This window comes from Zalophus californianus, chromosome 13 (assembly GCF_009762305.2).
Source record: "Zalophus californianus isolate mZalCal1 chromosome 13, mZalCal1.pri.v2, whole genome shotgun sequence".
In the NCBI taxonomy this organism is placed as follows: Eukaryota; Metazoa; Chordata; class Mammalia; order Carnivora; family Otariidae; genus Zalophus; species Zalophus californianus.
In genome coordinates, this window is record NC_045607.1 from 21893423 (window position 1) to 21919038 (window position 25616).

The following is a 25616-nucleotide window of genomic DNA, read 5'->3' on the forward strand; positions in this document are numbered from 1 at the left end:
AATAGTCCTGTCTCCTAAGTACTGACAACATAAGTTGTCAGAATTGAAAGCATTATTTCACATAAAACTCTTAGAATTTATATCATACAGTAAACAATAAAGTTTAGTTGTCAATGTATTTTTTAAAAATCACCACTATCACTGTTGAGATAGCATGTGACATATGTGTAATTCCTTAGATGGAAATTTAAAACTGTTATTTTGTATTTCAAGTAACTGAAATGTCTTTTTATTGAAAATCTTTGTTGTAGCAGAATGATCAACATAATAGTTAATTACAAAAAGTTCTAAACTATACTTAATTTTATTCAGTGTTTATGTAATTAATTATTTTTTAAACTTTTTGTATTCTAGGAGAGTTAGAAATGCCATTAACTCATCTACATCTAACAAACCAACATTCTTCCATGACTTCATTATGTACAGGACTTCAGACATTTCCATTGTCTCCTATTTGTAAAATGTAAGTAAAGATTATAGCTAGAACTCAAATTGCAATTCAAAATAACTAGTCCTTAATTAAATCCCTCCATATAAAGGCAATTTGTAAGATACCTCTGTGAAAAAAATGTAAGAGAGGACAATGTCTGTAGTAAGGAAATAGAATATATGAATATATATGTACATACTTAAAAATTTTTAATACCATTTTTTAATTTAAATTCAATTAATTAACATATAGCATATTATTAGTTTCAGAGGTAGAGGTCAGTGATTCATCAGTCTTATATAATACACAGCGCGCATTACATCATGTTCCCTCCTTAATGTTCAGCACCCAGCCACCCCCGTCCCCTTTTCCCTCTCCCCTCCAGTAACCCTCAGTTTGTTTCCTATGATTAAGAGTTTCTTGGTTTGTCTCCCTCTCTGATTTCATCTTGTTTTATTTTTCCCTCCCTTTGCCCATGCTCCTCTGTTTTGTTTCTTAAATTCCACATAGGAGTGAAATCATATGATAATTGTCTTTCTCTGATTGACTTATTTCACTTAGCATAATGCCCTCTAGTTCCATCCATGTCACTGCAAATGATAAGATTTCATTTTTTTGATGGCCGAGTAGTATTCCATTGTATATATATACCACATCTTCTTTATCCATTCATCTGTTGATGGACATCTGGGCTCTTTCCATAGTTTGGCTGTTGTGGACATTCCTGCTATAAACATTGGGGTGCAGGTCCCCCTTTGGATCACCACATTAGTATCTTTGGGGTAAATACCCAGTAGTGCAATTGCTGGGTCATAGTGTAGCTCTATTTTCAACTTTTTGAGGAACCTCTATACTGTTTTCCAGAGTGGCTGTACAAGTTTGCATTCCCACCAACAGTGTGAGAGGATTCCCCTTTCTCTGCATCCTTGCCAACATCTGTTGTAATTAATTTTAGCCATTTTAACCAGTGTAAGGTGGTATCTTATTGTGGTTTTGATTTGTATTTCCCTGATGCTGAGTGATGTTGAACATTTTTTTCATGTGTCTATTGGCCATTTGTACATCCTTGTTTTTTTTTTTATGGAATATCTTTAGAAAGACACACAAGAATCAGGTAGCTTTGGTTGTGTCTGGAAGGGAACTGGGTAACCTGACAATATGGGAGCTAGTAAGTGATAGAGCCAGTTCTTTTATAGTTTTAGTATTTTGAATGTGAACATATTACCATTAAAAATAAACAACTTGAAAAATTGTAAAGATTCTGACACTACAACTATTTGCTTAGGATACTGCCATTGGATACCTGCCAAGGGTACTGCCTCTATTGGCACTCACTGCTACGAAAGACAGTGTAGTAGTATATTCATTTGCTCAGGCTGCCTTAACAAATACCATAGACTGAATGGCTTAAACACCCAGTCTATGGTAAATTTATTTATTCACAGTCTGGAGGCTAGAAGTCTAAGATTAAGATATTAGCAGGGTTGGATTCATTATGAAATGTCTTTCCTTGGCTTCATCTTAGGTAACTGTCTTCTACCTTTCTCTTCTTTCTTTGTTCTTTAAAGATTTTATTTATTTATTTGAGCTTTATTTTCTTTTTCTTTTTTTAATTTTTAAATTTTAATTCAATTAGTTCACATACAATGTATTATTAGTTTCAGAGGTAGAGGTCAGTGATTCATCAGTCTTACACAATACACAGTGCTCATTATATCACATGCCTTCCTTAATGTCCATCACCCAGTTACCCCATTCCCTTACCCCCTCCCCTCCAGCAACCCTCAGTTTGTTTCCTATGATTAAGAGTTTCTTATGGTTTGTCTCCCTCTCTGATTTCATCTTGTTCTATTTTTCCCTCCCTTCCCCCATGCTCCTCTGTTTTGTTTCTTAAATTCCACATAGGAGTGAGATCATATGGTATTTGTCTTTTTCTGATTGACTTATTTCACTTAGCATAATGCCCTCTAGTTCCATTCATGTGTTGAAAATGGCAAGATTTCATTTTTTTTGATGGCTGAGTAGTATTCCATTGTGTGTGTGTGTGTGTGTGTGTGTGTGTGTGTGTGTGTGTGTGTGTGTGTGTATATATATATACCATATCTTCTTTTTCCAGTTGTCTCAGATGTCATAGTTTATTTTATTTATTTTTCTTTTTTTTACTTTCATTTTTTTATTATGTTCAGTTAGCCAACATATAGTACATCATTAGTTTTTGATATAGTGCTCAGTGATTCATTGCCTAATTTGTTGGCATATAGTTGTTCATAATATGTTCTTATAATTGTTTGTATTTCTTTTGTGTGGTTGTGATCTCTCCTCTTTCATTCATGATTTTATTTATTTGGGTCCTTTCTCTTTTCTTATGATAAGTCTGGCCAAGGGTTTATTAATCTTACTAATTCTTTCAAAGAACCAGATCCTAGTTTCATTGATCTGTTCTACTGTTCTTTTGGTTTCTATTTCATTGATTTCTGCTCTAATCTTTATTGATTCTCTTCTCCTGCTGGGTTTAGGCTTTATTTGCTGTTCTTTCTCCAGCTCCTTTAGGGTGTAAGGTTAGGTTGTATCTTTGAGATCTTTCTTGTTTCTTGAGAAAGTCTTTTATTGCTACATACTTCCCTCTTAGGACTGCCTTTGCTGCATCCTAAAGGTTTTGAACAGTTGTGTTTTCATTTTCATGTTTCCATGAATTTCTTAAATTCTTCTTTAATTTCCTAGTTGACCTGTTCCTTCTTTAGTAGGATGCTCTTTGGCTTCCATGTATTTGAGTTCTTTCCAAATTTCTTCTTGTAAGTGAGTTCAAGTTTCAAAGCATTGTGGTCTGAAAATATGCAGGGAATGATCCCAATCTTTTGGTACCGGTTGAGACTTGATATGTGACCCAGGATGTGATCTCTTCTGGAGACTGTTTCATGTGCACATGAGAAGAATGTGTATTCTGTTGCTTTAGGATGGAATGTTCTGAATATATCTGTGAAACCCATCTGGTCCAATGTGTCATTCAAAGCCCTTGTTTCCCTGTTGATCTTCTTTTTAGATGATTGTCCATTGCAGTGAGAGGGGTGTTAAAGTCCCCTATGATTATTGTATTATTATAAATGTGTTTCTTTAATTTTGTTATTAGTTGGTTTATGTAATTAGCTGCTCCCATGTTAGGGTCATAAATATTTACAATTGTTAGATCTTCTTGTTGGGTAGACCCTTTAATTATGATATAGTGTCCTTCCTCATCTCTTATTACAGTCTTCGGTTTAAAATCTAATTTGTCTGATAAAAGGATTGCCACCTCAGCTTTCTTTTGATGTCCATTAACATGATAAATGGTTTTCCACCCCCTCACTTTTAATCTGGCGTTATCTTTGGGTCTAAAATGGGTCTCTTGCAGACAGCATATCGATGGGTTTTGCTTTTTTTATCCAATCTGATACCCTGTGTCTTTTGATTGAGGCATTTAGCTCATTTACATTCAGAGTAACTAATGAAAGATGTGAATTTAGTGCCATTGTATTACCTGTAAAGTCACTGTTTCTGTTTATTGTCTTTGTTCCTTTCTGATCTATGTTACTTTTGGGCTCTCTCTTCACTTAAAGGATCACTTTTAATATTTCTTGCAGGGCTGGTTTAGTGATCACAAATTCTTTATAGTTTCTGTTTGTCCTGGAAGCTCCTTATCTCTCCTATTTTGAATGACAGCCTAGCTGGATAAGGTATTCTTGGCTGCATATTTTTCTCATTTAGCACTCTGAATATATCATGCCAGTCCTTTCTGGCCTGCCAGGTCTCTGTGGCTAGGTCTGCTGCCAGTCTAATGTTTCTACTCTTGTAGCTTACAGACCTCTTGTCCCAAGCTGCTTTCAGGATTTTCTCTTTGTCTGTGAGATTTGTGAGTTTCACTATTATATGTCAGGGTGTTGACTTATTTTTATTGATTTTGAGGGGGGGTTCTCATGCCTCTCGACTTGAATGCCTATTTCCTTCCCCAGACTAGAGAAATTCTCTGCTATAATTTGCTCCAAAATACCTTCCCCCCTTCTCTCTTTCCTCTTCTTCTGGGATCCAAATTATTCTAATATTGTTTTGCTTTATGGTATCACTTATCTCTCAGATTCTCCCTTTGTGATCTAGTAGTTGTTTATCTCTCTTTTTCTCTGCTTCTTTATTCTCCATCATGTTGTCTTCTATATCACCAATTCTCTCTTTTGCCTTATTTATCCTAGCAGTTAGAGCCTCCATTTTTGGTTGCATTCATTAATAGCCTTTTGATTTCAACTTGATTAGATTTTAGTTCTTTTATTTCTCCAGAAAGGGATTCCCTACTGTCTTCTATGCTTTTTTCAAACCAGCTAGTATCGTTATTCTGAACTCTAGTTCCAGCATCTCACTTATGTCCATAGTGATTAGGTCCCTGCAGTCAGTACTTTCTTCTCTTTTTTGAGGTGAGTTTTTCTGTCTTGTCATTCTGTCCAGAGAAGAATAGATGAACGAGAGAACAAAATACTAAAATGGCAATAATGACCCTAGACAAATATACACTAAGCAAATCAGAAGAGACCTGAAACCAAGAAAAAAGTTAAAATTAAAAAAAAGAGAGAGAGACTATAATCAGCCAGGTGAACAGAACAGAGCAATACACTGGATCCTGTGGGTGTTTTGGTCTGTTTGTCAGAAAATTAGATCCCAAAATTGTAAAGAAAGAAAAACTTCTATATATATATATATACACACACAAAAATAAAATCAAATACATTGAAAGGATAGAATATAACTGTAAAGATGAAAATTTAAAAAGATTTTAACAAAAAAAAGAAGAAGAAAAAAGAGAGAATATCATCAGACAGGTGAAGAGAACAGAGCCATACACTAGATTTTGGGTGTATTATGGTCTATTTGTTAGAAGAAACTGCATCCCAAAATTGTAAAGAAAGAATAACTTATATATATATACAAAAATAAAGTTAAATCCAATGAAAGGATAGAATGTAACTGTAAAAATTAAAATTAAAATTACTTTAAAAAGAGTTGATAAAATAAGAAATTGGTTGAAAAAAGAAAGAGAAAAAATTAACATTGAAAGACTAAAGAATCATGGGGAAAAAAACATGAATTCTATATACTATTTTCCCTTAGTGCTGGAGTTCTGCAGTTCTGTATGATTGGTAAACTTGGTCTTAGCCAGATGTTCTTGCTGATCTTCTGGGGGAGGGGCCTGTTGCCCTGATTCTCAGATGTCTTTGCCCTGGGTGGAATTGAACTGGGGGCCAGGCTAAGTAAGCTACTCCGGATTGCTCTATGTGGCTTTTGTTCCCTGAAGGTTTTCTGTGCCACTTTACAGGATGAGAATGAAAATGGCGCCCTCCCAATCTCCAGCCCCAGAGCCAAAACCCCCTCAGAGTGCCCTCAGAGAAAAGCAGTCTCCTGTCTCCCTGGTCTCCGTCCACACTTAGTGCTCACCCAGCCTGTGACCAAGTGTTTCTATCTCAGGCATGCAACCCGATTTTGAGTCTCTAAGCCAGGGGAGAAAGGGGGGGGGTCTCGCTATGGTTCTGCTGCTTGCTGAGCCCAACCGGGTGGTGGTTCATGGTATATGGCAACCCTGAGCTGAGAGCCCACTTCTGGGCTCACTGATTGCAGCCAGCTTTCCTGCTCTGATGCCTGGGAGCTCTTCTGCACTCAGGCACCCCCAGTCTTCCTGTGACCCCAGGGATCCTGAGACCACACTGTCCCACCTAGGATTCCACCCCCACTTTACCACCTGAGCACCTTTCAGGCAGGGATCTAAAAGTACTGATTTTGCACTCCACTGCTATATCACTTTCCAGTGCCGGCTTATGGAGCCTTCCTCCCCTTGCAGTTTATCTTCCCCGTATATCACCTCGGATTCACTTTTCTGCACCTCCTACCTTGCAGAAAGTGGTCACTTTTCTATTTGTAGATTTACAGCTTTTCTTTATTAGCTCTCCGCTTGAGTTTGCAGGTGTTCAGGATGATTTGATAGCTATCTAGCTGAATTCCTGGGACCAGACGAAACTAAGGTCTCCTACTCCTTCGCCATCTTGGACTATCTCTGATTTTATTTATTTATTTGAGACAGAGAAAGAGAGCATGAGCAGGGGGAGGAGCAGAGGGAGAGAGAGAAACAGACTCCCTGCTAAGCGTGGAGCCCAACGTGGGGACTGAAGCAGGGCCCCATCCCAGGACCCCAAGATCATGACCTGAGCTAGAGTCAGCCTCTTAACCAACTGAGCCACCCAGGCACCCCGTCTACCTTTCTCTTCTTACAATCCTCCATGCATGTCTGTGTCCCAGTGTCCTATGCATATTCGATTAGCACCCATCTTAACCACCCCATTTTAACTTAATCACCTTTTTAAAGGCCCTATCTCCAAATACAGTCATATTCTGAGGCACTGAGAGTTAGGGTTTCGATATGATTGAAATTTAGCCCATAATAAGTAGTTAAGAGCCCTGAACTACAGCCAGATTTTCCGGTTGTATCACTTACCAGCTCGGACCTTAATTGCCCTGTGCCTCAGTTTCCTTATCTGTAATATTGAGATATTAATAGTATATACCTTTCAGGGTTGTTATGAGGTCTTCTAAAAGATTGTCATCGCTCTCTGACCAGGAATAGCCAAGGATCACAGGGCAGTGTGGATAGGGGTCCATCAATAGATTTGTCTATCAAATTACTTTCCTAGGAGTACTAGGGAATCACATCCGATCTCTAACAGAGGACATCCATTGACCTTGTTTACCTCTATCAATGTGGTATTGGTGTTGGGGAACTAGACATGTAGAACCAAGTATTGATCCACAAATATGCTCAATACCCCATTGTTATTGCACAGAATGGTCTGTAATCTCAGAATTGACATTGCAGGGCTGGATCATTGTATTCTAGTTTGAGCCAAAATTGTATAGCTTAATGGCCCAGCATCTTTGCCCTCCAGTGGAGTCTGAGATAGCTTTGGTTGCTGTCTTTTATCCTGTGGCATACATATAACTTAATGTGTTCTGCTCTTACACCAGTTACAAAACTAGGAGCATAACCAGTACAGCCTCTTTCTTCTTCACTGTAGTCCTGAAACTAAATGTATCCTAAAATAATACATTATCAGGAAAATTATAGGGAAGTCTACAAGTCTCTAATGAATTGTTCCCAGAATGGATGCTGCAGGAGCTGAGTACTGAGTTTTGAGTTTTTAGCAATGATTGACTGATCTGTCAAAGGAGACTTCTATTGGGTATTTGGGAGCAACTCATCACTAGCTTCTCAGGTTTCTATTAATGGTCTCACAGCACACGATGGAGGAGCCTGGTATTGAGGGCCCCAATTACCTTCATCTTCTGGCAAAGAATTGTGTTATTTGGGGGATAAATCTGTGATATACAAAACTCTACCATGAACCAGAACTCCCATATCAGATATGAACTCTAAAAAATCTCATGGAACAAGTACAGAAACTACTTCTAATTTGTTTAAATACTTTTAGTCCCTTTGCTGAGATGCAGATGTTTATTTGCAGGACCTGTACTGTCTTTTTTAGTACTCTTTTACTCCACATACCCTAATTCATCTGTTAAGGCAGATTGGCAATCAGAAACAGAAACTAGCAGAAATTAGTAGTCTTGAATTTCAACCTGATATTAAAAGCATTTACTTAACTATCAAAAACTCCTGTTAATCACACAAGTTATATATCTACTTATTGAAACTCAACTATCTAATTAGAATTTATGAAACTTAAATCTTATCTATGTATTATGATTTGCCTAAGTTAGAACAAAAAAGGGTTTTTAAAATTAGCCAAAGGTTCTGGGGCCATTTGAAACAACTTAAAGAGGTCATTTCATCACTGCTATATTGATTAGCAAGAGGTAAATCACTTCCATTTGGTTTATGAATATAAAAAAACCTTAAAATTCCTATTCTAAAAATGGATTTTCACCTCATCTTTGAATCTAAAGACAAAGAAAAAAGTGTTAAAATAAAAAAACAACAGAAGGGAAAAATAATGTGTAATGTTACTGTACTCTTAATTTGCTTTTATGGCCCCACTTACTTTTATTTCAGAATACAACATTTTGGCTGGAAATATATCCAGTTAACAAGTATTTTGGGTGGTCACCACATGTCAAACCCTGTGCTAGATTTTATGGAGCTAAAAAGAAAAGCCTGTGTAACACCGGACTTTATTTCCATACTGGTTACTGAATTGTGAACATATTTTTATATATGACCGAACAATATATCAAATTCAGACATGTCTTCAGAAAGTTCCATTAAGAGTGAGAATATTTGTTTATATTATGGCCTCCTGTTGGACTTGGCTTGCCTTCCTTTAGCTTTAAAGTAATTGCCTATAATCTGAGGTGTTTGGTTGTCAAAGAGATCTTGGTAAGCTTCAAGAATTATCTAGACTCTCACAGTTTGCCACCTCATCCTAGATTTTGGATTATGTAGGTAAATTGGATAGCTTAGACATAAAACAGCTTTCTGCGGCCCAGGACTATCAACTCAACTAGCAGTACTTATAATTAGCATGCTCACATATGTTCCATATGAACAGAGAAACAGAACACAATCAATTCTTGCCTTGGAGTGAGAGGTTTGGGGGCATAGATTAAGGGGTTTGAGGATTACTGTTATCTTCCCTACCAAGGCTAGTAACTTAATAGCTACTGATAAGCTGTGATTTACACTAATTGTCATGCATCTTCCTTTCTCTTCCTAACACCCCAAAACATGCAAACAGACATACATCACTTATTCACACACCCCTCAAGATTGAAGGACCTGAACTAAACTTTAGCACTAAACTTTTACCGTCCTAAGAAGGTAGAGCAGACAGGACTTTTTCATAATTCTGATCCTCAACCAGTAGAAGCTCCAGAATTTGTTTAGAATGGACTTGGGGACAGCAATTTTGTAAAAAAAAATTGTGTTAAAGCTACTGTCTTGTATGGAAAGTACAGTAATTTTACTTAAATTATATTTTTAATTTGGGTGGCTTATAGGGTTGGTGCTGCCACACTTCATGGAAGGAAGTGCTAAAACCCTCCTAAGTCAGCCTCCTTTGGCTCCAGGTTTCATTGGGGGAGATAGAGGTAGGAGTTAAGGTATAGGCAAGCAGGAGCAATTAAGAGGCTAACAAATTGCCAAAACTTCCAAAGGGAGGAAAAGTAAGTATATGAAATTTGGTCTATGAAACTCTACTTCAGTTTACACATTTATAGAGTAAATTTTTCACTTGCTTTTGAGTGTAAAAAAATACTTAGAAAAATAATTTTCTTAAAATAAAATTTTATTACATGGTGTGATGAGAGCTGGGTGTTATACGCAACTAATGAATCACTGAACACTACATCAAAAACTAATGATGGGCGGCTGCAGCCTTGCTCTGGTCCCTGTGGCTGGCTGCCAAGCTGTGTGTCTCCTCCTCTGCCGCTGCCATATTGTCTGTGTGAGGAGAGGGAAGAGGCGCCGCTGCTGCTTCCACCACAGTTTAAAGAAAACAGGTCTGAAACAAGGTCTTACCCCCAGCTGCTTCTGAACACAGTGACCACCAGATCTCCAAACATCAAGTCCACCTTCACTTGCCAACCTGTCTGACATGTCGGGACCCGTGCCAAGCAGGGCCAGAGTTTACACAGATGTTAATATGCACAGACCCCAAGAGCACTGGAATTATGAGTCACACGTGGTGTAGTGGGGTAATCAAGATGACTACCAGCTGCTTCGAAAATTAGGCCGGGGTAAATACAGTGAAGTATTTGAAGCCATCAACATCACAAATAATGACAAAGTTGTTAAAATTCTCAAGCCAGTAAAGAAGAAGAAAATCAAGCATGAAATAAAGATTTTGGAGAATTTACGAGGCGGTCCCAATATCATCACACTGGCAGACATTGCAAAAGACCCTGTGTCACGAACCCCTGCCTTGGTTTTTGAACACGTAAACAACACAGACTTCAAGCAATTGTACCAGACGTTAACAGACTATGATATTCTATTTTACATGTATGAGATTCTGAAGGCCCTGGATTATTGTCACAGCATGGGAATTATGCACAGAGATGTGAAGCCCCATAATGTCATGATTGATCATGAGCACAGAAAGCTACAACTAACAGACTGGGGTTTGGCTGAGTTTTACCATCCTTGCCAAGAATATAATGTCAGAATTTCTTCCGCATACTTCAAAGGTCCTGAGCTACTTGTAGACTATCAGATGTATGATTATAGTTTGTATATGTGGAGCTTGGGTTGTATGCTGGCAAGTATGATCTTCCAGAAGGAGCCATTTTTCCATGGACATGATAATTATCAGTTGGTGAGGACAGCCAGAGTTCTGGGGAGGACAGAAGATTTATATGACTATATTGACAAATACAACATTGAATTAGATCAATGTTTCAACGATATCTTGGACAGACACTCCCTTAAGTGATGGGAACTCTTTGTCCACAGTGAAAACCAGCACCTTGTCAGCCCTGAGGCCTTGGATTTCTTGGACAAGCTGCTGCAATACGACCACTAGTCATGGCTTACCGCAAGAGAGGCCATGGAGCACCCCTATTTCTATACTGTTGTGAAGGACCAGGCTCGAATGGGCTCATCTAGCATGCTGGGGGACAGTACACCTGTCAGCAGCGCCAATATGATGTCAGGGATTTCTTCAGTGCCAACCCCTTCACCCCTTGGACCTCTGGCAGGCTCACCGGTGATTGCTGCTGCCAACCCCCTTGGGATGCCTGTTCCAGCTGCTGCTGGTGCTCAGCAGTAATGGTCCCTTCTGTCTCCTGATGCCTAAGCAGAGGTGGGGGAGTCCACGCTCTCCTTGATGCAGCTTGCGCCTGCTGGGGAGGGGTGAAATACTTCAGAAGCACCGTGTCTGAACTGTTGCTTGTGGATTTATAGTAGTTCAGTCATTAAAAAAAAAAAAATTGTAACACGCTGATTTTCTTTTTTTTTTTAACTCGAACTTCTCATTACTCAGGATTCCCTGAAAAATTACCTGTAGGTGGAATACTTAACGGACAAAAATCTTTCCCCCCTTTCAAATTCAGTTTCTCATCACTAAAGAACAAAGATGAACCAGCCTCAATCCCGGCTGCTGCATTTGGGTGGAGATATCTTCCCATGTCCACCATTGCTCCCCCACCATCCCACACTATGGGGGGTTTATATCTCATGCTCTTCTCCAGAGATTACAGAAATGTAGGTTCTTCAAGGGAGGTGGGAAGGAAAGAGGAAGGGAGGGCCCAAGCTACAAGAGCAGTGTACTGCTGGTCACTTTTCTCACTTTACTCCAAGTGCTTCAGTGGGGTTGTCCTGGTGAATCTCGTGGAAATATGTCTTAATTTCATTGAGATGCTGAAAATCTACCCAAAGTGCAGACAGGTCCTGAAAACTTCTGTTCAGTATGAATCATGTCTTATTGACCTAACCCTAAAATTTTAGTTTCAGTTCAGTTTAAGATTATAATACCTTCCCTCCCAGGCTCCTTACCTTGGTCCTCTCCCCTGTCATCTCCCCATGTGCTCTATAGCTGGGGGGAGGGGGAGGAAAAATCTTTTTCAGTTTTCTTTGACTTGGCCATTTTGAATTCAGTTAGTTACTGGCCTTAACTTACTGCTTTTTACAAAAGAAAAACATTGTCTGTATAGGTTTCATGCTAGCAACTCTTTAAGAGCTAATGGAAGATGTGGCCACACCGAGTTTCATTGTAAGCTTTCTACCTTCTTTTCTTCCTTTCTTCCTCTTCCTTTACATGCCATCCAGTGAGAAGATCTGCCCCTCAGTCTTGTAAATGTATCTGAGAGGTAGGAGCAGAGCCTCTATCTCCAGTGAAACTGAAATGGTAGACCTGTAATTGTGGGAAAACTATAAACTCTCTTGTTACAGCCCTGAAAACAAAACAAAAGTAATGATGTACTACTATATGTTGGCTAACTGAATTTAAATTTTAAAAAAAGAAGAAAAAATACAATTTTATTATACAAAAAGTCTCAATATTATTAATATATTAGGCTTTAACTCTTCTTTTTCAGTAGTTTGCTTACTGCTGAAGAATCAGCTAACAAAAACTGGATGGTATGGCAGTTAGAAAGCTGCAGAAGCTCACTGAAACCATTTTTGCCTACAGGTAAAGATTAACTGATTTTGAAAGCTAAACAAAAAGTAAAAGTGAGAAGGTATAATTAGTAGAAATGTCTTGTCAGCTTTATTATTTTTTTATTATTGTTACTGTCATAAATACACAGTTCCAAAATTAGGATTTCAGAATTTTTCATCTTAATTTTGGGTTGATGCTTATAATGCAGATAAAAGTAGTTGTGCTACTTCCGTTCCTCCATACATTATGATTTGTTATTATTTAGATTAAAAGAAATGAGGTGGAAAGCTCTGTGCCACAGTATCTAAGATGATAGTCATCATAAAATCTGATCAAATATATCTTCTCGTTTAGGTTCTTTTTATTTTCAAAAGATTTTTTTTATTTATTTATTCATTTGAGAGAGCGAGAAAGAGAAAGAGAGAGCACATGAGAGGGGGGAAGGTGAGAGGGAGAAGCAGACTCTCCGCTGAGCAGGGAGCCCGATGCGGGACTCGATTCCGGGACTCCAGGAGCATAACCTGAGCCGAAGGCAGTCGCTTAACCAACTGAGCCACCCAGATTATAATAAAATAGAATTTCAAATTTAGTAAATCTTACTTTAATTCTTCAAAATGTTATCAAATGTATTAATTTAGTAATTACTAAAATGTTCAAACAAAATAATGGTTCTATTTCCTAATGAATATTAGAATAATTTTAACTTTATGATATTTCCATAGATTGAAATAAATGCCTTACGTGACTTCTATTGCTATAATATTCTGGACTTTTACAAGTATTACCATCTTGAAGACAAAATACTAGCTATATAACTTCAAGTTTCACTTTTTTTCCAGTGTGTGAAAATCTGTTTCATAAGGAATTTTCAGTGTGGTTCTATTTATTGTGTTTTCTTTTACCCTATGAACTGCTTCTATTTGTTTTTGGTTTGTTATTGTTTTTTAAGTGCCAAGAAGTGAAGAGCCCAATAGTCAATATTCCGTTATGGATTTGAAAAAGATATTTTCTACTGAAGAAGGAAGTCTTTTTTTTTTTAAAGATTTATTTATTTATTTGAGAGAGAGAGAATGAGAGATAGAGAGCATGAGAGGGAAGAGGGTCAGAGGGAGAAGCAGACTCCCTGCTGAGAAGGGAGCCCGATGTGGGACTCGATCCCAGGACTCCAGGATCATGACCTGAGCCAAAGGCAGTCGCTTAACCAACTGAGCCACCCAGGTGCCTTTTTTTTTTTTTTTTAAAGATTTTATTTATTTATTTGAGAGAGAGAGAATGAGAGATAGAGAGCACGAGAGGGCACAGTGTCAGAGGGAGAAGCAGACTCCCTGCTGAGCAGGGAGCCCAATGCGGGACTCGATCCCGGGACTCCAGGATCATGACCTGAGCCGAAGGCAGTGGCTTAACCAACTGAGCCACCCAGGCACCCGAAGAAGGAAGTCTTGTAGTTAATCCTGTAAGCACAGAGTGGTGGGAAAAAGGAGGACGAAATCTGAAAGAGGCAGAAACTTTGGGACATCTGAATACATATTTGTGTCATGATGATCTATCTTCTGATGATACTAAAATGGAGATATTTTTGCCAACAAAAGTGCTTCAATTAGAATGTAAGTACGCAGGTGCCTGGGTGGCTCAGTTGGTTAAGCAACTGCCTTTGGCTCAGGTCATGATCCTGGAGTCCTGGGATCGAGTCCCATGTCGGGCTCCCTGCTCAGCAGGGAGTCTGCTTCTCCCTCTGACCCTCTTCCCTCTTGTGCTCTCTATCTCTCATTCTCTCTCTCTCAAATAAATAAATAAAATATTTTTTAAAAAAAAGAATGTAAGTACGCAATAGTAAATATCACTTGTGTGAATTTTTCAGAATGAGAAAATGTTAGATACTGGCTTTCCACTAGGTAATTGGGAAAATGAAACTAAATTCCAGCATTCAGTATTAGCCCTGGCTCTGCCAGAATTTATAACTTTGAGCTCCATTAAGCCCCATTTTCTTCCTTGAAAAAAATGAGGAAGTTTGACTAGCTCATCTTAAAATCCTTTGTTGTCCTAAAATTCTCGTCTCAGTTTTTAAATTTCTTTTAATTGAAAATCAATTAAAGTGACTTTCTTTTTATAAATGATTAATTGCTAGCCCAGTGTTTATTTATATCAGACTAGACTCAAAGCAGCACTGTTATTTTTCTATCTGACAGGTGAACTCTGGGTGTTCAATAATATCTAATAACCTCTCTTTAACAATAGGTAATCTTCCTTTGTTTCCAAAGAGTTTACTCAGTAAACATTTTTTACTTATACAATTTAAGGCAGCAAAAATGTCTTTTGAGTATCTATCTTTTGAGTTATTTTGGTTGTTATATATGCCATTATAATAAATGGAACATATTTAGTCTGAATTACACCTTTTTGAAGTATATATGGATTGTTTTTAAATCAGTTTGTGCAACAGCTTTAGATCTTAAAGAAGTTGGGAAAGTTCACTTTTAGTTTATTATAGAGTAAGTAAATATATTTAAAAATGCATTTTAGATATTATTGTGTGTGTTGGGAGACTGCTCTAAGGAGATAGGAAGTGGGGCAGGAATTGTTATCAGCAAGAGATGTTTCAAAGACAGAAGACAGAGGGCTTTGGTAGAAAGGAAAATAAACTATGTCAAGGAAATGTACACCAGTCTGTCTATCCTAAGGCCTAGGTGGGTACTCAGAAGAATTTTAAAAGAGATTAAGTCAGATTGCTAGACAAAGAAAAGGGAAAGGAAGATTTTATGGGGTCTTCAAATATCCAGAATAATGTATTGTATCTGTAAGACTATGTAAAGTCTTTATTATGGTATGTAACTATTTTGAGGTTAAAATAAAACATATAATTCACCTTGACATCCAACAGAGTTATGATGATAGTTTATGAAGTTTAAAAAGCAATAACTGAAAAAAAATAAATAAATAAAAAGCAAGAACTATATCAGGAGCTCATTGCCAAGTTGTCAGGATACAGGTGATTAAACAGAGAGAAGTAGAAGAAAATAATCAGAAAGGGGAAATAATAAACAGTTCATATTTGCCTGCTAAACATACCAGGTTGTCTCTAGAAAATATCTCAGAGGTTTCGAACTGGTAGCCTCTGATCCTACTCAGCCCACATATTATTGACCCATATAGTGTTTTAATTAGTTACCAACATTTACAGTTTGGAGGGTTGCAGATAAAGGATCTGTATTTTGAGATTGTCTTTAAAAATTCCAAAAACCAGACCCATACTCATATGGTAACAATTGGTTGGAACCAATAGCAGCTCACCACTTTAGACAGGCCATTAATAGCTCCCCACCTCCAGTTCACCATAGTTCCCAGCCCTCATAAATTGAGGCCAGGTGTTAGTTGGCACTTAGCATTACTCTGGCACTTTTGTCTTACATTTAGTATAGTTAGGAGGAAAGTAAAATGTTTCTTAAACCAATATCTCTAATAAAAGCAAAAACAAAATTACAGACTGCATTTGGAGCACTGGCAATATTTTTTTTAAGATTTTATTTATTTATTTGACAGAGAGAGAGCACAAGCAGCGAGAGTGGCAGGCAGAGGGAGAGGGAGAAGCAGGCTCCCCGCAGAGCAAGGGAAGCCCGATATGGGACTCGATTCCAGGTCCTGAGCCAAAGGCAGTCACTTAACCAATTGAGCCACCCAGGTGCCCTTAAGCACTGGCAATACATACTTCATTCATTTACATACCTTATTTCTCTGGCCCTATAGACATTTAAGATTTTCTCAAATGTTATAAGGTATAATTTACATATAATAAAATGCACCCATTTTAACTGTACAGTTTTATGCATTTTGACAAATGTGCATACCAATGAAACCACCCACCACAATTAAGATATAGAATATTTCTTTTTTTACATGTTTTTATTTAAATTCAATTAATTAACATATAATGTATTATTAGTTTCAGAGGTACAGGTCTGTGATTCATCAGTCTTATATAACGCCCAGTGTTCATTACATCACATGCCCTCCTTAATGTCCATCACCCAGTTACCCCATCCCTCCACCCACCCTCCTCTCCAGCAACCCTCAGGTTGTTTCCTATGATTAAGAGTCTCTTATGGTTTGTCTCCCTCGCTGGTTTCATCTTGTTTTATTTTTTTCCTCTCTTCCCCTATGATCATCTGTTTTGTTTCTTAAATTGCACATATCAGTGAGATCATATGATAATTGTCTTTCTCTGATTGACTTATTTCGCTTAGCATAATGCCCTCTAGTTCCATCCATATCATTGCAAATGGCAAGATTTCATTTTTTGATGGCTGTGTAATATTCCGATATATATATATATATATATATATATATATATATATATATATATATCACGTCTTCTTTATCCAAGGATATAGAATATTTCTATCACCAAAATGTTTCCTGTGCCCCTTTATACTCTGTAGTCATTACATTCCTCTCTTCTTCCAACCTTCACCCTTAACCCCAGGTCAGACCCACGTCTACTTTCTGTCACTATGTATTAGTTTTCCTTGTTCTAGAATTTCATTTATGGAATCATATAGTAACTGTTTTGTGTCTGACTTCTTCCACTCAGCATAACACTTTTGAGATTCACTTATGATGTCATGTGTATGACTAGTTCATTTCTTACTACTGAGGAATTTTTCATATGGATGTACCCCAGTTTGCTTATCAACTCTCCTAGATGTATTTCCCAGAATTTTACTATTAGGAAAAAAACTTCTAGAAGTTTTTTTATGGACATATGTTATCATTTCTCTTGATAGAACATCTATGAATACAATTACTGAGTCTTATGGTAGGTGTATATTTAACTTCATAAGAAACTACCAAAGGGGTGCCTGGGTGGCTCAGTCAGTTAAGTGTCTGCCTTCAGCTCAGGTCATGATCCCAGAGTCCTGGGATTGAGCCCTGCATCAGGCTCACTGCTCAATGGGGAGCCTGCTTCTCCCTTTCTGGGAAGGAGCTCTGAGAGCTCATGCTGTCTCTCATTATCTCTGTCCCTATCTCTGTCTCTCTCTTTCTCTCAAATAAATAAATAAAATCTTAAAAAAAAAAAAAAAGAAAGATGGGGCACCTGGGTGGCTCAGTCATTAAGCGTCTGCCTTCAGCTCAGGTCATGGTCCCAGGGTCTTGGGATCGAGCCCCATGTCGGGCTCCCTGATCCACAAGAAGCCTGCTTCTCCCTCTCCCACTCCTCCTGCTTGTATTCCCTCTCTCGCTGTGTCTCTCTTTGTCAAATAAATAAATAAAATCTTTAAAAAAAAAAAGAAAGAAACTACTAAATTGTTTTCCAAAGTGGTTGCACCATTGTACATTCACACTAGCAATGTGTAAGAGTTTCGGTTACTCTATATCCTTGTCAACAGTTGGTATTGACAGTCTTTAATTTTAGCATTCCAGTGGGTGTGTTGTGGTATCTCAGTTTGGTTTTAATTTGTATTTTCCTGATGACTAATGATGGTGAACATCATTTTACATCATCATTGGCCATTTGTATATCTTCCTTTAAAAAATATATTTTAGGGCGCCTGGGTGGCTCAGTCAGTTGTGTCTGACTCTTGGTTTCAACTCAGGTCATGATCTCATGGGTCATAAGATTGAGCCCCAGGAGCTGGCTCCATGCTCAGCAGGGAGTCTGCTTGAATATTCTCTCCCTTTGCCCCTCCCCCTGCTTGCACATGCACTCTCTCTCTAAAATAAATAAACCTTTAAAATATACATATAGGGATGCCTGGGTGGCTCAGTTGGTTAAGTGGCTGCTTTCAGCCCGGGTCATGATCTCAGGGTCCTGGGATCGAGTCCCACATCGGGCTCCCTGCTCAGCAGGGAGCCTGCTTCTCCCTCTCTCTCCTTCTGTTTGTGCTCTCTCTGTCAAATAAATAAAAATCTTAAAAATAAAATAAAATATACATATATATTATAGCTTTATTGAAATATAATTCACATACCATAAATTTATCCATTTAAAGTATGCCATTCAGTGGTTTTAGTATATTCACAGAGTTAAATCATCACTACAATCAATTTTAGAACATTTTTCTCATCTCCCAAAAGAAATCCTGTACTCATTAGTAGTCACTCCCCATTTTCCCCAGCTGTGGAACCACTAATCTATTTTCTGTCTCTATAGATTTGTTGACTCTGGATGTTTCTTATAAATGGAGTCATACAATATGTGGTCTTTTGTGATTGACTTCTTTCATTTAGAATGTTTTCAAGATTCATCCATGTTGTAGCATGTACATATCTTATGTGAAGTATTGTTCATATTTTGTCAAATTTTAAATTGGATTTCTTTTTAAATATTAAGCTATAAGACTTCTTTGGATATATTGAATACAGTCCTTTTTCAAGTGTATGTATTGCAAGTATATTCTTCTGGCCTGTGGATTGCTTGATACCTAAGGTTTTTACCTTTAGACTTAATTGCAAGCCTATTGGCAATAGGGCTTTTCTGGAATTCTTTCTTTGCTTGGTAACCTAGCTCCAGGATTAAGAAAAAGAGGTCCTGAATTTTTGCCCTTTTTAAAAACTTATATTATTCAGGCCAAAATTGATTTTCAAAGCAATAAACAAAGTACTTCTAAGGATCAAATTATATCAATGAGAACTTACAAATAAAAGTTATTCTAATATCCTAGTAGAACACTCATTTATGCATGGAAGTCATTTGGATATTTTTATTTTCTGTTTTTAGCATGGCTAGAACAGAAAAGTTTTTCCTCACCTATTGTACTTATTAATGAGACATCTACAAATGATCATTTATTACTTCCACAAAAGATTTCATCTCCGGCAGAAGAAGTACCAGACCTGTGTTTTTCTGATGACAATTTTTCTGTTAAACAACCAAAAGAAGAAAAACCAAAGAATGATCTAGAACTAGTTTATAGAATAAGCCAAAATAAAGAAAATGAAGATTACTTGGAACTTGACTGCACAGTACCATCTATTGAATCATCTTCCTCTCCAAAAATTGAAAAAGCATCTTTTAAACATGGTAAAAAATGGGAGAATGATTTGGACCTTTTGAGTGACTTCATTATGCTGCGAAATAAATATAAAACTTGCACCTCAAAGACTGAAGTCACAGGCAGTAAAGAAAATGATGGTGGGTAATTTAGTAATATTTTGGCACAGATAGGATAGCTTTAAGGACTAAGTGTATAATTTACGACAGAAGGTAAGAAAATGTAAAGCTCTTTCAAATAGAATATGTTCTTTTTCAAAGTCAAAGAAAGTATCATTCATTCATGATACTCATTAAAATGGAGATAGATGTAGCTATTTAGATATAGATGTAGTTATGTATTTTCCAAAAAACTTAAAAGTACACTTGAACTTATAAGAAAAGCCACTATTTGTAAAACTTGCTTTTGTAATTTGGCCATACAGATTCAGTATTTCTAACTTTTATTGATCATTCTGCCATTCTTTTTTCTCTTTTAGCTGACAATTCTCAGTATTACATTTTAATGTGTCCTTAAGAACACTTTGCCCATTTGATTGCTTATTACTCTTTTTAAATTTACCAAAGAGTTTCTGTGTGAGTTGTAACTGTTTTACATTCACTGCTTATAACCATATCAAAGGTAGTATGTGTCATATCATTTCACTTCTGGTAAAGAAATAATAAATATTCTACAATATGTTTGACATACATTGCCCAGAAGAATTAAGTACAAAAATATATATATATTTTGTCACAGACTTCACTTTATTACGTGAATAAATCTCCCACTGCTCCCCCGCTCTGACTTTTAGGGGAAAAAAGAGAGAGAGAGGGAGAAAACTCACAAAATGAGAGCACACTTGACCTTAAGTACAAAAATATTTATGTGTGAGAGTTACAGCATAGTTAGGTCTTACGGTCTCATATATTATTAACATACAATTCTGCTGTTTAGTTAATAAGCCCATTTGACTCTCAAACTAAGCTCCTTTCTCCAACTTAGCCTTTATTAGTAGCAGAGGTAATACTTCGGTATATATTTTACTTCTTGCCTTATTTTATAGTTACTTCAGGGGCAAGAAAGAATGTTACAACTTATTGGGTCCCCTCAAAAACTCTAGTAATTGTATTATTTAGTCCTAGCTATTCCAATTATTTATAGTTAATTAAAAGTATACTTGAAAATAATAACATAATCTAGTTTAGGGTATTTTACTCCATTATTTTCCACCATGTATTTAAAGCTCATATATTAAAATGTTTTAAGATGGTATTGTGTTTCTAAAATTACCCTGTAATCATATAATTAATAGATAACATTACTATCTAGTTAATATAAGTAACTATAAATAAATTAATTAGTTATATACATATTTGTCATCCTCTACAATACTTAGGAAAGAAGGAAGAAAACTGACATTTGTTGAATGTTGTATGCCAGGCACTAAAATACATATTAGAGATAAAGATGATACCATTGCTGACCTTGAGAAGCTTACAACATAGTAGAGTAGGCTTATAGAAAATGCCTGAGAGCTGAAGGGTAAGTGGTAAGAACTGACCTAATTAAGAAAGGATGGAGCCAGGGAGGGCTTGGGGCATAGGAGAGGATTAGTAGCAGAAGGAGGGGTATGTGGAAAGTCACAGAGAAATGAAATTGAGCTGTTTGTGCCCTTCAGGTGTCAGGAACTGTACTTGGTGTTTAATCCCTATAACAATATTCAAAATAGGTATATTTATGTATATTTTACATATGAGGACACTGAAGCTAGTGTCAGAACTGAGATTGAAACAGTGATTCGATGTCAAGATTTTTTCCACTATTGCCATTCAGCACTGTGTTACATCCATTGACCTGAATAGTTGTTCAATTTAATACTGACGTGTTTCAAGGAAGAACTTTAACAATTGTGATCATATTACATGAAAGCATTTTAAGTAAAGCAACACTAAGTTTCCCTGAATAATGCAAATTAATAATTTTTATTAGAATTTCAAGATAAAGAAGAACATTCTTTAACTCTTCAGGAAGAAAGTCCTCCTGTTTGTACTAATAAAGCCATAGAGAAAATAAATCAGGAAAGGAGAGTGGTTAATGTCATTGAAATTCAAGCATCAGGTATGCTGTATGCTTTTAAAATGCATTCAAATTAAGTAAATTTGAAAGCCTTTTCCTGAGTATCTAGGACATAGCTGATTTTCCATGTAATTTTTTTTATTTGTTTCAGATGTTTCTTCATTCCATTCCTACTTTTAAGATATTCCTACACCTGAACACCCCATTCACTGCCTCTGCCCCTTTCCATTGCCCTACTCCAGTCCACTCACTGTTATTTCTTCCTTCATTTAAATTGCTGCTTCCCAGCTGCCTGGGTGGCTCAGTTTGTTAAGTGACTGCCTTCGGCTCAGATCATGATCCTGGAGTTCCAGGATGGAGTCCCACATCAAGTCCCACATCGGACTCCCTGCTTGGCGGGGAGTCTGCTTCTCCCTCTGGCCCTTACCCTTCTCATGCTCTCTCTCTCAAATAAATAAAGAAAACCTTTAAAAAATATTAAAAAAATAAATAAACTGCTTCTTCCCTACATTCATCAGAGAACAGCAGACTGCAGCTGCTCAGATTCTTCTGCCCAGTCAGGAAAAATGAACTGCTGAGGCTCACTCCCTCTGTTCTCTTACCCACTGTCAGGGTGATGTTAAAAAAGCTATTATTGTTTCCTATAGTGATTAAAATTTTTGCTTCTGCTGTGAAGAAGAATATTCTTTGACTCCTAAAGAATAGCCTACTTAAAAGAACATCATGCTCATTATTAAAATCAATGAGGAAATATGACACTAGTTTTTAATATCTTTTCATTTTTCGGTTCAGTTTTATTTATGACCTTAAGATGGTAATGCAAATCTTAAAATACTGATATTCTAGTGAAAACTAGAAACAGTTTGTCATTGTGGTAAATTTGTTCAGCTTAAGGTTGTAAGCTAATTGTGGAGGGGAAAAAAAATACGTGATTCTCTTTATATGGCTCTTCACACTTGCCATATTAGTTACCGAATACATATTTTCTAATAAGCAGGATAACCATAAAATTATACATATTAACCATGAAATTATACAATTAACCATAAAATTATATAAATTCTATAGATGGGTTTTTTTGTTTTGTTTTCTTATTATTTGTTATTTTTGTTATTAATTTATTTAGAATAAATATCCTAAAATGAACCTCTATATAATCTCACGATTTTTAACCCAGAAAATAATTTGGATGTAGTTCAGTTTTCCATGAAGTGACATGTTTAACTGGTTTGTCAAAAAGAGCATGCCATCCTTATAAAACACTATCTTTAATGCTTTTACTTTCACAGATAGCCAGTGCCAAGCATTCTGTCTCCTAGAAGCAGCAGCTACTCCTATTTTAAAAAAACTTGTATGCCTCTGTACTCTCCCTGCTGCTAATTGGACATTTGCCACTGTCATTTTTGACCAAACAAGGTTCCTCTTAAAGGAACAAGAAAAAGTAATAAGTGATGCTATTCAGCAAGGTAAGTACAAATAAAAGTCATATTATTTAAAAGGATAAAAATTCATGGGTTGTATCAAATGAGTAAAAATTGAATATAGAAGGTATAGAAATTAGTCATGGATGAAGACATAACTTTAATTCAGAATATGACACCCATAAACTAATACCGGAGGGTCAGCTAAGTAAGGAGAAAAAGGTAACAAATACATCTGGCATTGCTTCTCAGTAATGCTCCTAACTGACATAATTTACTTGACAGATTCCTATTGCAAAAACCATATCAACCCTATTGTTAACATCTGAACCACCTAGTTCCCTCTGAAGGTAGGGGGGATGTCAAAAATAGATTAATTAAAGTCAATCCTGGACTTTTCTCCTGGCCAAGATGGAGTAAGAGGGATTGAATTTACACTTCTTTCAGGGAAAAAAAGAAAAGACAAAGACAAAATATATGAAACCAGTTTTTAAGACTCTAGACATCAGGCAGTGAAGCACACTGATTCCCGAGAGATGGGAAACAAGTAAGGTGAGCCCTACCATTGCCCTAGCTTACTGCCTTGGAAAAGTTGCCAGGCCATAGCACAGGGAGAGATAGTAGGGGCAGAGCCCAGTGGACAATCTGTGTTGAGGAAACAGAACTGAGAATCCAGGGAGACCAAGGCAACTAGAGTTCAAAGGATAGAATATGAGAGACAGAGAGCTTTACACAGAGTGTTGAGCAGAGTACTGATCAGAGTGTATGTGAGGAAACCACCTGAGGTTGGGGAAGCAAACCATCTGAAAGGATTAGAGGGAGTAGTACTCTGCACTCACACAGGGCAGGGAGTAATGCCTGCTCCGATCAGCTAGATTAGAAAAACTCATAATTTGTGGGGCACCTAACATGGTAAAATTCACAATGTCTGGCATCCAATCAAAGATTACCAGGCATGACAAAAGATAGGAAAACACAACCCATAATGAGAATAATCCATCAAAACAAACTCAGAACTGACAGAGATGTTAGCATTATTAGAGAAAGGCACTGAAACTTCTTGTAACTATGTTCCATATGTTCAATAAGTTAGGGATAGAAAAAGGACACAAATCAGCCTTCTAGAAATTATTTTTTAAAATAAAAAATTTTTAAAAATCATCTCCATACGATGTATGAGATGAAAACTGCGCTGGATTAATGGCAGAGTAAACATTACAGAAGAAAAGATTAGTAAACTTGAAGCCATAGCAATAGAAACTATTCCAAAATAAAACACAGGAAGATAAAATAATCTAAAAAAAAAAAGAAGAAGAAAAGAGCATCAGTGCACTGTGAAACAACTTCAAATAGCCTGACATAATAGTAAGTGGAGTTCTCAAAGGAGAGGCAAAGGGGGTAAACAGAAAAAAATATTTGAAGAAATAGTGACTGAAAGGTTTCCAAATTTAGTTAGGAACTACAAACCCATAAATCCAAGAAACTCAGTGAACCCCAAGCATAAGAAGCATAATGAAGCTACATCAAGGCATATAGTCAAATTGCTCAAAACTGGTAGTAAAGAGAAAATTGTAGGAGCAGCCAGAGGGGGGGCGGAAAACATGTTGCATAAGGGAAGCAAAGATAAGGATGACGTAATTTCTTGTCAGAAGTTGTACAAGTGAAAAGACAGTGGAGTAAAATCTTTAAAATACTGAAAGAAGCGGTGCCTGGGTGGCTGAGTCAGTTGAGCAACCAACTCTTGATTTCGGCTCAGGTCATGATCTCAGGGTCCTGGGATTGAGCCCTGAATCTAGCTCCGCACTCATCTGGGAGTCTGCTCGAGGGTTCCCTCTCTCCTTCTCCCTCTGCCCCTCCCCCCACTCTCTCTCTCTCTCAAATAAATAAATCTTTAAAAAATAAAATGAAATACTGAAAGAAAATCCTAGTTTTCTATACTAGGCAAAAATATATTATGAAAGCAAAGGTGAAATAAAGATGTTTTCATACATACAAAAGCTGAAAGAATTCATCAGCTGCAGACCTGCACTATAAGAGATGTTCAAGAAATGTTCTCCTAAAGAAAGAAGAAAAATGATACCAAATCTGATTTCTTTGCTCTGTTCTCATCCCTTCCAGGTCATGATTGACTTGTTTCCACAAGTCTTACAGGGGCTGGATATACTACCCAGAAATGGTTCTCCTGTTGTCTCTTGGTTCCCAGTGACTACTTCATATTTGCCTTGATCTTTATTGATTGATTAGATGAGCAGTTTTCAAACTTCTTAGCAGAACATTTTGTACAAATAAATATTTCATGGGATCCCACTATATAAAACAGAGAAAAGGGCAAAGGGCCTAGATTCCTATCTTCTTGGTTTCACTTTTGCACACAGTAAAATCCAATCTGTCATCTTCAAAAAGCTCTAGAACTACATGGAACACATTAAGTAGACAATTGGCCTGTCCCTGTGAATACATCTCTTGTTTGAGTCATATCTTTGGACAATTATTCCCAGGTGTCTCTACCTTCATTTTAAGGTATTGCTTTATGTTATGATCACCCATCTTTATCTTCACTAGTTGGCAAGTTATGAGTTTAATTTTCTTCTTGTTTTAT

At 37.0% G+C, this 25616-nt stretch overlaps 1 protein-coding gene and 1 pseudogene across 10 annotated transcripts in view; both read left to right on the forward strand.

Annotated features, from left to right (window-relative positions):
• The window catches only part of SHOC1 (shortage in chiasmata 1), a 102854-nt gene that overhangs the window by 44477 nt on the left and 32761 nt on the right, over nt 1–25616 (forward strand). For 7 of the 10 annotated variants that reach the window (XM_027614613.2, XM_027614610.1, XM_027614615.1 and 4 more), the window contains 5 exons: nt 355–463; nt 12488–12582; nt 19265–19678; nt 21510–21638; nt 22886–23062. In XM_027614613.2, the coding sequence (XP_027470414.1) occupies nt 355–463; nt 12488–12582; nt 19265–19678; nt 21510–21638; nt 22886–23062 (924 nt within the window). The remainder of the gene's footprint in view (nt 1–354; nt 464–12487; nt 12583–19264; nt 19679–21509; nt 21639–22885; nt 23063–25616) is intronic. The other 3 variants (XM_027614614.1, XM_027614617.1, XM_027614619.1) reach the window with 3 other exon arrangements.
• LOC113934071 lies at nt 10048–11220 on the forward strand (annotated as a pseudogene).